At 44.0% G+C, this 13,213-nt stretch overlaps 1 protein-coding gene across 2 annotated transcripts in view; it reads left to right on the forward strand.

Moving 5' to 3' along the window:
- The window catches only part of PTPN3 (protein tyrosine phosphatase non-receptor type 3), a 206,214-nt gene that overhangs the window by 163,890 nt on the left and 29,111 nt on the right, over positions 1-13,213 (forward strand). For both annotated transcript variants that reach the window (XM_065398552.1, XM_065398553.1), the window contains 2 exons: positions 9,540-9,630; positions 9,909-9,970. In XM_065398552.1, the coding sequence (XP_065254624.1) occupies positions 9,540-9,630; positions 9,909-9,970 (153 nt within the window). The remainder of the gene's footprint in view (positions 1-9,539; positions 9,631-9,908; positions 9,971-13,213) is intronic.

Here is a 13,213-nt window from a genome sequence, read left to right on the forward strand (position 1 = left end):
TGTACATTGCTCACTTTATATTATATTTTATTACAAATATTTGCACTGTAAAAATGATAAACAAAAGAAACAGTATTTTTAGTTCACCTCATACAAGCAGTGTAGTGCGATCTCTTTATCGTGAAAGTGCAATTTACAAATGTAGATTTTTTTTTTGTTACATAACTGCACTCAAAAACGAAACAATGTGAAACTTTAGAGCCTACTGTCAAGGCTCCTTCCCCACTCTGAACTTTAGGGTACAGATGTGGGGGCCTGCATGAAAACTTCTAAGCTTAACTACCAGCTTAGATCTAGTCCGCTGCCACCACTCCCAATGTGCTAATTCCCTTCCCTGGGTAGCCTTGGGAGACTCTTCACCAATTCCCTGGTGAATACAGATCCAAACTCCTTGGATCTTAAAACAAGGAGAAATTAACCATCCCCCCTCCTTTCTCCCACCAACTCCTGGTGGATCAAGATCCAACCCCCTTGCATCTAAAAACAAGGAAAAATCAATCAGGTATTAAGAAAAAGGCTTTTAATTAAAGAAAAGAAAGGTAAAAGAAAACCCTCTGGGAGAGATTAGCAACCAGCTACTCTCACAGACAACAGATTCCAAACACAGAGGATGTTCCCCTGGGCAAACCCTTAGTTACACACAAAAAAATACCCAAATACCCAATTTGACTATTCCTCTAATTGCACAAGACAGGTTACAAAGAAATAAACATAAACCTATTTATTTCCTTCACTAATACTCACTACTTAATAAGAGGCTGAATTCTGGCGCTTTCCCACTCCGGTCCAAAGTGAAACTCAACAGACAAAGGGAACTTTTCTCCTTGCCTTTGAACCATCTTGTCCTCCCATTGGTTCCTCTGGTCAGGTGTCAGCTAGGCTAGGTGAACTTCTTAACCCTTTACAGGTAAAAGAGGCATTAACCCTTAACTATCTGTTTATGACACGCCCCCCAAATCTCAGACAGTGTTGGACCGCACTGGCTGTGATTTCTTTCTAAACTTTAGAATAAACAGATTAATAAAACACATGCACCCTTACATATACTACTACTTAGGTAAAAACAACACGATTTTTCACATTTCAAGGACGATTTTAACCAGTTGATTCTGGGAAACTTTCACGGAGAGTGCATCAGCCACTTTGTTAGAACTCCCTGAAATGTGTTGAATTTCAAAGTCAAAATCTTGAAGAGCTAAACTCCACCGAAGACGTTTTTTGTTTTTTCCCTTGGCGGTATGAAGCCACGTTAACGCAGCATGGTTGGTTTGTAGTTGGAAATGCCGTCCCCAAACGTATGGGCATAGCTTTTCCAGGGCGTACACAATGGCATAGCATTCTTTTTCGCTGATTGACCAGTGGCTTTCCCTCTCAGACAGTTTCTTGCTGAGAAACACGACAGGATGGAATTCTTGATCCGGTCCTTCCTGCATTAAAACTGCTCCCACACCACGCTCGGACGCATCTGTGGTTACTAGTAATGGTTTGTCAAAGTCTGGGGCCCTTAGCACAGGGTCAGACATGAGTGTCGCCTTAAGCTGGTTAAAGGCCTTTTGACACTCATCAACCCACTGAACTGCATTTGGCTGTTTCTTTCTGGTTAGGTCTGTCAGTGGGGCGGCGATTTGGCTGTAGTGTGGTACAAATTGCCTATAATATCTGGCCAAGCCTAAGAAGGATTGGACCTGTTTCTTTGACTTTGGAACCGGCCACTTTTGGATAGCATCCACTTTGGCCTGTAGGGGATTTATAGTTTCTTGATCCACCTGGTGCCCCAGGTAAGTCACTCTGTTTTGGCCTATTTGACACTTTTTAGCCTTAACAGTTAGTCCTGCCTGCCTGATGCGCTCAAAGACTTTTTCCAGGTGCTCCAGGTGTTCTGCCCATGAATCAGAAAAAATGGCCACATCATCGAGGTAGGCAACTGCAGATTCTCCCAATCCCGCTAGGAGACCATCTACAAGTCTTTGGAACGTGGCGGGTGCATTTTGCAGCCCGAAAGGGAGTACATTGAATTCATACACCCCTGCCTGGGTGACGAAGGCTGACCTTTCCTTGGCGGGTTCATCTAGTGGTACTTGCCAGTACCCCTTGGTTAAGTCTAAGGTAGAGGTGAATTGGGCATGTCCCAATTTCTCCAATAGCTCATCTGTGCGTGGCATTGGATAGTTGTCAGGACGAGTTACAGCATTTAGCTTACGGTAGTCCACGCAAAAGCGTATTTCCCCATCTGGTTTGGGAACTAGAACCACTGGAGATGCCCATGCACTGTTAGAGGGGCGGATTATACCCATCTATAGCATGTCCTGGATCTCCCTTTTTATAGCAGTTTGGGCATGAGGTGACTCCCGGTAGGGTGGGGTTCTAATTGGGTGAGCATTACCTGTGTCAATGGAGTGGTATGCCCGTTCGGTCCGTCCTGGAGTGGCTGAGAACATTGGCGCAAACCTAGTGCACAGCTCCTTGATCTGCTGCCGCTGCAGACATCCAAGGGTCACGAAGAGGTTCACCTCTTCCACGCCACCGTCACTTTTTCCTTCGTAGTAGACACCTTCAGGCCACTCCGCGTCATCTGTTTCCTGGGCTGTAAACTGGAAAACCTTTAATTCTCTGGAATAAAAGGGCTTAAGAGAATTAACATGGTATATCTTAGGCTTTATGTTGGAGGTGGGGGAGGCTATGAGATAGTTAACAGCTCCTAGGCGCTCCTGGACCGTGAATGGTCCTTCCCACGACGCTTCCATTTTATGGGCCTGGAGCGCCTTTAAGACCATGACTTGGTCTCCTACTTTGAAGGACCGTTCTCTGGAATGTTTATCATACCAGACCTTTTGCTCTTCCTGAGCATCCTTTAGGTTTTCTTTAGCAAGTGCTAAAGAGTGTCGGAGGGTGCTTTGTAGGTTGCTTACAAAGTCTAGAATGTTAGTTCCTGGAGAAGGCGTAAACCCCTCCCATTGCTGCTTCACCAACTGTAATGGCCCCTTAACCTCGCGGCCATACACAAGTTCAAATGGTGAAAACCCTAAACTGGGATGTGGTACAGCCCTATAGACAAAAAGCAACTGCTGCAACACTAGGTCCCAATCATTGGAGTGTTCATTTACGAATTTACGTATCATGGCCCCCAAAGTTAAACCTCTCCACCAGGCCATTGGTTTGATGGTGGTAAGGGGTGGCAACCAAGTGATTCACCCCATGAGCTTCCCACAGGTTTTTCATGGTCCCTGCCAGGAAATTAGTTCCCGAATCTGTAAGGATGTCCGAGGGCCAACCTACCCTGGCAAAAATGTCTGCTAATGCCTGGCACACACTTTTAGCCGTGGTGTTGCTTAGAGCTACTGCTTCCAGCCATCGGGTAGCAAAATCCATGAAAGTCAGTATGTACTGCTTTCCTCTGGGTGTCTTCTTTGGGAAAGGACCCAGAATATCCACAGCTACTCGCTGAAATGGGACCTCAATTATGGGTAGTGGTTGGAGAGGGGCTTTGACCTGGTCTTGGGGCTTTCCCACTCGTTGGCACACCTCACAAGACCGGACATAATTAGCAACGTCCTTGCCCATTCCCTCCCAGTGGAAGGACTTCCCCAACCGGTCTTTGGTTCTGTTCACCCCAGAATGGCCACTGGGATGATCATGGGCTAAGCTCAAGAGCTTTACCCGATACTTAGTGGGAACTTCCAACTGTCTTTGAGGATGCCAGTCTTCCTGGTGTCCACCAGAAAGAGTCTCCTTGTATAAAAGTCCTTGTTCTACAACAAACCGGGATCGGTTAGAAGAGCTGAGAGGCGGTGGGGTGCTCCGTGCCGCCGCCCAAGCTTTCTGAAGGCTGTCATCTGCTTCCTGCTCGGCCTGGAACTGTTCCCTTGATGCTGGAGACATCAGTTCCTCCTTGGACTGTGGACTTGGGCTTGGTCCCTCTGGAAGCGAGGCAGGTGCTGGGGCTGTTTCCGTTGACTGTGAATCGCTGTCCGCTGGTGCACTATGTTGTATTTCAGGCTCTGGCTGAGCCTCTTGGGTAGGGTTATCTGCTGCTTCTGCCAGTTCAGGCTCGCTGGTGCCCTCTGGTGTTGGAGTTGTAGACGGGTTTGCAAACGCTGTACTCAGTGCTGGCAATGGTTCTGGCGCTGGTTGTGTTGCCAGTTCCGGTTCTGGGACTGGCTTTGGCTGGGTCTCTGGGATTGGATCCACTACAGCTGTTGCAGTCGTTGGCAGGGGATCCGGTTCCACCACCTTTGTCTGGGTCTCTGGTAACACAGACGGGGGGGCCCTGGTGGACGGCTCAGGAACAGGGATGGGGGTGAAAGCTTGCTTAGCCTGGCTGCGAGTGACTATTCCCACCCTCTTGGCTAGCTTCACATGGTTGGCCAAGTCTTCCCCCAGCAGCATGGGGATGGGATAATTGTCATAGACTGCAAAAGTCCACATTCCTGACCAGCTCTTGTACTGGACATGTAACTTGGCTGTAGGCAAGGTTACAGAGTGTGACATGAAGGGTTGAATTGTCACCGGAGCCTCCGGGTCGATGAGTTTGGGGTCCACTAGGGATTGGTGGATAGTCGACACTTGTGCCCCAGTGTCCCTCCACGCGATAACCTTCTTTCTGCCCACTCTCAAGGTTTCCCTTCGCTCCGAGGGTATGAGAGAGGCATCTGGGCCTGGGGATCTTTGGTGTGATTGTGGTGTAATGAACTGTAATCGGTTGGGGTTCTTGGGGCAGTGGGCCTTTATATGTCCCAGTTCATTACATTTAAAACATCGCCCTGCTAAGGTATCACCGGGGCGATGTTGGTTGGTGGAGACTGGTGTGGTGGGGTGAGAAGGCGTCTGGGGTTTCCCTTGGGATGTAGGTGGAGCCGTGGGTTGTCCCCGGTGGTAAGGTTTTGTTTCGGGTTGCCCTTTCTGATATTCGCTCCAACTGCTACTAGTTTTTTTCTTTTCTGTCACCTCCACCCATTTGGCTCCAATCTCCCCCGCCTCGGTTACAGTTTTGGGCTTCCCATCTAGGATGTACCTTTCTATTTCCTTAGGAACACCCTCTAAAAACTGCTCCATTTGCATTAGGAAGGGCAACTCTTCCGTAGATTTAACATTTGCTCCTGATATCCAGGCATCCCAATTTTTCCCAATGTGGTAGGCATGTCGGGTAAATGACACGTCTGGTTTCCACCTTAGGGCCCTGAACCGCCGACGGGCATGCTCAGGTGTTAGCCCCATTCTGATTCTGGCCTTGTTTTTAAAAAGTTCATAACTGTTCATGTGTTCCTTAGGCATTTCAGCCGCCACCTCTGCTAAGAGTCCACTGAGCTGCAGCCTCAGCTCTACCATGTATTGGTCTGTAGTGATGCTGTACCCAAGGCAGGCCCTTTCAAAATTTTCTAAGAAGGCCTCAGTATCATCGCCTGCCTTGTAGGTGGGGAATTTTCTGGGATGGGAAGCGGTACCTGGAGAGGGGTTGCTAGGGTTGGCTGGATTATTCTGCCTAGCCCTTGCTAATTCCAGTTCATGCTTCCTCTCTTCCATCTCTTTTTGTTTTTGCTCCATCTCTTTCTGTTTCAGCTCCATCTCTTTTTGCCTCAGCTCCATCTCTTTTTCCCTTTCCTCCATAGCTCTTTTGTGTGCAGCCTCAGCCCTGGCCATCTGTCTGTCATGTTCCTTTTCATTCTCCTCCGCCTGGAATTTGGCTAATTCTAGGTCCTGTTGCAAAGTTTTTTTTTCTTTGCCTGACATTTTCCCCCTGGTCTACCTTAGCTATCTGAGGGGGGCGGGGGAACAGCTTGGAATCTTTGGTTACTGTAATGTGACTCTTAAAAAAAAAAAAAAAAAAAAAAACAAGTAAAACAGGCTTTTGTGACTTGTTTTGGCAATGTTAATGACCCTCCAGTGCTCACAGCTGGAGCTTCCCTCCTAACAAAAAGCCCTCTGTTAGAAGCTCTTATCTGTTTGCCTTCAGGGTATCTCTCCTTCACTGCTTCCCCAGCAGCTCAAAGGAGGGGAAAAAAATCTGGCTTTTGGTTCCTAAAAAAACCCCTCACCGCTGCTCACCATGTCAAGGCTCCTTCCCCACTCTGAACTTTAGGGTACAGATGTGGGGGCCTGCATGAAAACTTCTAAGCTTAACTACCAGCTTAGGTCTGGTCCGCTGCCACCACTCCCAATGTGCTAATTCCCTTCCCTGGGTAGCCTTGAGAGACTCTTCACCAATTCCCTGGTGAATACAGATCCAAACCCCTTGGATCTTAGAACAAGGAGAAATTAACCATCCCCCCTCCTTTCTCCCACCAACTCCTGGTGGATCAAGATCCAACCCCCTTGCATCTAAAAACAAGGAAAAATCAATCAGGTATTAAGAAAAAGGTTTTTAATTAAAGAAAAGAAAGGTAAAAGAAAACCCTCTGGGAGAGATTAGCATACCAGCTACTCTCACAGACAACAGATTCCAAACACAGAGGATGTTCCCCTGGGCAAACCCTTAGTTACACAAAAAAAAATACCCAAATACCCAATTTGACTATTCCTCTAATTGCACAAGACAGGTTACAAAGAAATAAACATAAACCTATTTATTTCCTTCACTAATACTCACTACTTAATAAGAGGCTGAATTCTGGCGCTTTCCCACTCCGGTCCAAAGTGAAACTCAACAGACAAAGGGAACTTTTCTCCTTCCCTTTGAACCATCTTGTCCTCCCATTGGTTCCTCTGGTCAGGTGTCAGCTAGGCTAGGTGAACTTCTTAACCCTTTACAGGTAAAAAAGGCATTAACCCTTAACTATCTGTTTATGACACCTACAAATCCACTCAGTCCTACTTCTCGTTCAGCCAATCACTAAGACAAACACGTTTGTTTACATTTACGGGAGAAAATGCTGCGGCTTCTTATTTACAATGTCACCAGAAAGTGAGAACAAACATTTTCATGGGACTTTTGTAGCTGGCATTACAAGGTCTTTACATGCCAGATATGCTAAACATTCATATGCCCCTTCATGCTTCAGCCACCATTCCAGAGGACATGCTTCCATGCTGATGATGCTCATTAAAAAAAGAAAAGCGTTAATTAAATTTCTGACTGAACTCCGTAGGGGAAAATTGTACGATTCTGGCTCTATTTTACCCGCATTCTGCCATGTATTTCATGTTCTAGCAGTCTCGGATGATGATTTAGCACATGTTGTTCATTTTAAGAACACTTTCACAGCAAATGTGACAAAACGCAAAGAAGGACCAAAGTGAGATTTCTAAAGATAGCTACAGGACTCAACCCACTTTAGGTTTAAGAATCTAAAGTGCCTTCCAAAATGTGAGAGGGATGAGGTGTGGAGCATGCTTTTCAAAGTCTTAAAAGAGCAACACTCTGATGCGGAAACTACAGAACCCGAAACAACAACAACAAAAAATCAATCTTCTGCTGGTGGCATTTGACTCAGATAATAAAAATGTACATGCATCGGTCCTCAGTGCTTTGGATTGTTATCGAGCAGAACCCGTCATCAGCATGGACGCATGTCCTCTGGAATGGTGGTTGAAGCATAAAGGGACATATGAATCTTTAGCGTGTCTGGCATGTAAATATCTTTCGATGCCAGCTACAATAGTGCCATGCAAACACCTGTTCTTACTTTCATGTGACATTGTGAACAAGAAGCAGGCAGCATTATCTCCTGCAAATATAAATAAACTTGTTTCTCTGAGCGATTGGCTGAACAAGAAATAGGACTGAGTGGACTTATAGGCTCTTAAGTTTTACATTGTTTTATTTTTGAATGCAGGATTTTTGGTCCATAATTCTACATGTGAAAGTTCAACTTTCATGATAAAGAGATTGCACTACAGTACTTGTATTAGGTGAACTGAAAAATACTATTTCTTTTGTTTTTTACAGTGCAAATATTAGTAATAAAAATATATATAATGTGAGCACTGTCCACTTTGTATTCTGTTATAATTGAAATCAATATATTTGAAAATGTAGAAAACATCCAAAAATATTTAAATAAATGGTATTCTATAATTGTTTAACAGTGCAATTAATCGAGATTAATTTTTTTAAACGCTTGACAGCCCTAATATTTATTTATTTATTGTTAGTCGCGACACATATAGATATATATGTTGCAAAATGAAGCTCTGGTATGTCAAGACATGCCAAAACTATAGTCTCACACACAGTCATAACATTTTGTGGGTAGGTGGGGAGTTAAAAATTTAATTACATAATCACATACAATTTTTCCCCGCAGTAGGTGCTATACCTTGGTCCATATTTTCCCTTGCCTCATTGTCTGCACGTCATCTATATAGGCCCACTGTGTTTTCATTTACACCATTACACAGTCATATTTATTCCAGATATGCCAGATAGAATTTGTTCCAAAAAACCACACACATCTGCAAGACCCTGTTTAATTCACTGTTGAGGCCTCTATCCAACAAAGTATTTAAGCATATAAATGAGGGCTCTTTCATGCTTGTGTATTTTTAGTCGTACATGTTAATGATATACATGAGTACAATGCCCCGGAAAGAGATAAAAAAGAGATTGTCAAGTTACATAGAGATTCTAAAAGTGCTTTGAGGATGCTGAGTGCACCTGGTGTGTGCACTAGTAAGACTATAAGACATGGTTACCAGAGGTTATGACCCCATACTCATCAGTATAGGTCTGAATTAGGGTTGATTTGTTGTCATGGACGCAATAAAAGAAGTCCATCCTTTCTTGCTCATGCAGCATTTCAGAATTTTTTTCACTCTGTCTCCCTGAAATAACTTTGCTTGCTCTTGCGTGTTGGTTGTTCAGCGCTATTCTCTAGGCTTTTTACACATCTCCCTTTCACAGCATACTGGACACCTCGTCTATTGTTAGCAAAAACTTCATTAATAAATTCCATATTCGAGTGTGTTACATTTGAAAAGCATGTTTTATGCTATTTGCATATGTCTAATGTGAATGGAATGTTGTTAATATCCTGCTATTAAGCTGATTTTTAAAAGCCACTTCAGAATTTCACAACTAAAATGCAGTAGACTTTGCCCCACCCTTCACACACACCCCCAAAGTCCATGGAAAATAGCAGTTTTAGTCTAGTAAGTTAACGTGTGCATGAATATGCATTACCATTCATTCTGGGAAGTGCTAGTCTTCAGCAGTTACTTCTCTTCTGCTTTTTATTGCTGTCTTCTTCCTTCCTCTCTTTCTAACCCAACATTCTGCAATATTTATCATAAGACAAAGTAGATCTTGCCTGGGAACAGTCAATGACTCTCTCACATTTCCTTGATTTTTCAGACATTCGTGTACAGAAGATGATGGTCTAGCAATAATAGTAGGGTTTCTGTTCTTGTGGCTTTGGAGTTTAAAAATCACCCTCACTTTAATTTTGTAGGCAGTGAAAAAGAGATGGCTTTCCCATTGCATAGTTGCTTTACATAAGTTTCTTTTAAAAGAATATGCATTTACATGTGGATCTATTTAGTGTCTATAGTGTTTTTTGCCTAAGCAAATTCTTCAAAATGTTACCTCTTTCATATCTGTTTTGTAGCAACTTTATAGAAAGAAGCCAGGGCTGGCTGTTACGTGTGCAAAAATACCTCAAAATATGGACAAAAATCGATACAAAGATGTTCTACCTTGTGAGTATTAAGTACAAAATTTGACTGTTTTCTTTTATCCCCTAAATAATGCTTTACATGTTATAAAACCACCACATTGAATTTTGCCATTAGTGAATTTATTATATAATCAAAGTTTTGTAATTGTGCATCCATGTTACATTCTAAAACACTTCTATGCTTTGTTCATGTGCCTGTAATCCAAATGCCTGTGATCACTTGGTTATTTGACCTAATGAAAGGAGGTGATGATAAAGCATGCCACCCAGTTGTTAATTACTTTTTTTTTTTTAACATAGATGATGCCACACGGATAATATTGCAGGGAAACGAAGATTACATTAATGCAAATTATGTGAATGTAAGTTATACAGGCATCCATATTAATTATAGAAAGAAATGAATAATATAGCGGCAAAGTTATTTATTTATTCATTTATTTATTTAATTCCAAAAAGCCTAACGTTTTGTTCACTGTAACTTTAGGAGCTCATAAGTAGCTTAAAGTGCTTCGTTAGGAATGCAAATATTTATACTGGTGGACAGGAGGCTTAAGCACATGGAAACCATTAGCAGATGTGCAGGGTTGTTTTTAATAAGTAAAAGCGGTTAGACAGTTTCATATATATTGCATCAATTTTAAGGCCAGTAATTTTGTGGGATTTAATAATTAGTATTTGTCTAATAATGTATATCTAGGATTATAGGCACCTGCTGCTGGAGTGTTGCACTGGGGTGAGAAAAGGCTCTAGCAGGAAGAGGCGCCGGGGAGGCAACATAACACTACACTGCTAAAAACAGCAGTGTAGACTGGGAGGTACTGCTTGGGCATATAGAGAGCAGTGTAGGCTATATTCCCTGGGGGGTTCAGGTGTGTAGGACACTTGACTATACTCTACTCTCTTACACGGTGCCTCACCATCTACACTGCTCTTTATAACTGTACTGGCTGGGTGTGCAGTATCTGTACTCTATGTTTCGCAGTAAGTGTAGACTCACTTTAAAAAGAATGAATGTTTCCCTGCTTGCACTTGTCTGCATTTTTTCAGCATATTCTCAAGAGGACTTGCGGCCTGACTGCCACTTAGAAACATGCAGGGGATGGTGTGCCAGCCAGACCAGTAGCCAGTCCCCAAACCTAGCATTTTCTTAAACATAAGATTTCAATAATGTCTTACTGCTTTGGATTCAAGAGGAAAAGGCTCTTTGTGCCTCCTTCCCACTTTATTAAATTTACTCACTCAGTAAAGGGAAGGATATTTCTTACAACCTTATAAATAAGCCTCCCTTAATGTGTTACTCAGTGTGAGGGCATTTCAAAGCTTTCATGCCAAGAGCTACAGTCTGACCTGAGTATGCTTTAGTATTCAACAACTTAAGGGTGGTTCAGAAGCTTCCCAAGACATTGATAAATGATAACTTTGTTTCAAACGCTACAAGCCCTATGTATTGATACTTTCACTTTTTTGCCATCAATGCAACACACACTAAGTATTTTCTAAATGATATCTTTATTTTAGGGTATGTCTATACTGCAGTCGGAGATTTGATTTGCATCTTATGTAAACACACGTGCACTAGCTTTAATCTAAATGGAGCGATAAAAATAGCAGTGAAGCTGTGACAACATGGGCTTCAGTATCGGTTAGAAATGCAAGTATGTGCCCAGGGTTTCCAGGCAGGCTTGCACAGCCTGTGCTGAAGACTCTGTTGCCATGAACAACCACACAATCTAGGGCAGGTGATCCCCCTTTGAGTCAACATTACACATCAATTTACTGTAACTATAAGCAGTCTGCAATGCATGCTCACGTTTTTTACCTCTGATTAGGAGCAAGACCATCAAGGTACTGAAAGACCACATCGCTTGCATGTTTTATATAAATCATCAAGGAGGAGCAAGGTTACACTCCCTTTGCACTGAACCACTGAGATTATGAAACTGGTGCATCCATCATAACGTCAACATATCAGCTACCTGTCTACCAGGATGTCAGAGTACCACAGCAGATGCACTAAGCAGAAAATTCTCTCAGGACCACAACTGGGAAATAAACACCATGGTCTGACAGAATATATCAGACACTGGGGTTTCCCAAGTATAGACCTTTTTGCTACAGCCCAGAATGCCAAGTGTCCACAATTCTGCTCAAGAGCAGGATTGGGCTCCCGATCTCTAGGAGATGCTTTCCTCATCAAATGGGGTGTGCTTCTGCTGTACGCTTTGCCCCCTCCTCCCTTCATATCCAGGGTAATACACAAGTTAAAGGCCAAACAATCCGGAGTCATCTTGATAACTCCCACATGGCCCAGACAAACTTGGTTCCCTTACCTGTTGCGGATGGTGGTATGCCCACCACTCGCTCTTCCTCCTCTTCCATATCTCTGGTCTCAGGATGCAGGCCAGGTTCACCACCTGAAGGTATGGTTCCTCCATGGTTCCAGGACAATGAAATGACCTATTCGGAAGATGTAAGGGACATACTATTAAATAGCAGAAGGTCAACTACACGTTATACTTACCTGCACAAATGGAAGAGATTCCACATAAGGTACCAGAATCGGCAAGCCATGGCTATTACTTCCCCTTGCCACTGGTACTAGATTACATACTGGAGCTAAAGAAATCAGGACTATCATCGAGCTCACTTAGAGTACACCTCGCAGCCATCACAGCTTTCCATCATAAAGTTCATGGGTTCTCAGTTTTCACCCATCTTATCACTAAGTGGTTCCTCAGGGGTATTTGAAACCTTTATCCTGAAATACAAGTTCCCACCCCACCCTGGGACCGTAACCTAGTACTACGCTGTCTCATTGGTCCCCCATTCGAACCCAGGGGAACATGTTCACTTATGCACGTATCGATGAAGGTGGTCTTCCTCGTCGCCATCACATTCGCACAATGAGTGGGAGAACTAGGGGCTGTCAGGGCCAGCTCCAGGCACCAGCGCAGCAAGCAGGTGCCTGGGGCAGCCAACGGAAAGGGGCGGCACGTCCAGCTCTTCGGCGGCAATTCAGTGGCGGGTCCCTCAGTTCCTCTCAGAGGGAAGGACCTGCCGCTGAATTGCCACCGAAGAATGAAGCGGCAGCAGTAGAGCTGCCGCCAAAGTGCCGCCGATCACGTTTTTGGTTTTTTTGCCGCTTGGGGCGGCAAAAACACCGGAGCTGGCCCTGGGGGCCATCATGGCATACCCCCATATACAATTTTATTCAAAGACAAGGTCACTTTAAGACCACACCCTAAATTTGTACCCAAAATATCTTCCTCATTCCACCTGAACCAACCTATCCACCTCCCGTCTTTCTTCCCGAAACATCATGAGAACAAACGAGAGGCAGTGTTCCACACTCTAGATGTCAGACGGGCATTAGCATTTTATCCTGAAAGGACTAAACCTTCAGGAAGTCACCCGAGCTATTTCTTTCTGTTACGGAAAGATCAAAAGGATCAGCCATATCTAAGCAGAGGATTTCCAGGTGCGTTCACCTTTGCTACTGTCAACATGATCTGCAACCCCCACCGGGAACTTGAACATGCTCCAGCAGATCGCTCTTCACTTCAGTAGCCTTCCTGAACAATGTGTCCATCACGGACATCTGT

The sequence above is a fragment of the Emys orbicularis genome, chromosome 2 (genome assembly GCF_028017835.1).
Source record: "Emys orbicularis isolate rEmyOrb1 chromosome 2, rEmyOrb1.hap1, whole genome shotgun sequence".
Taxonomy (NCBI): Eukaryota; Metazoa; Chordata; order Testudines; family Emydidae; genus Emys; species Emys orbicularis.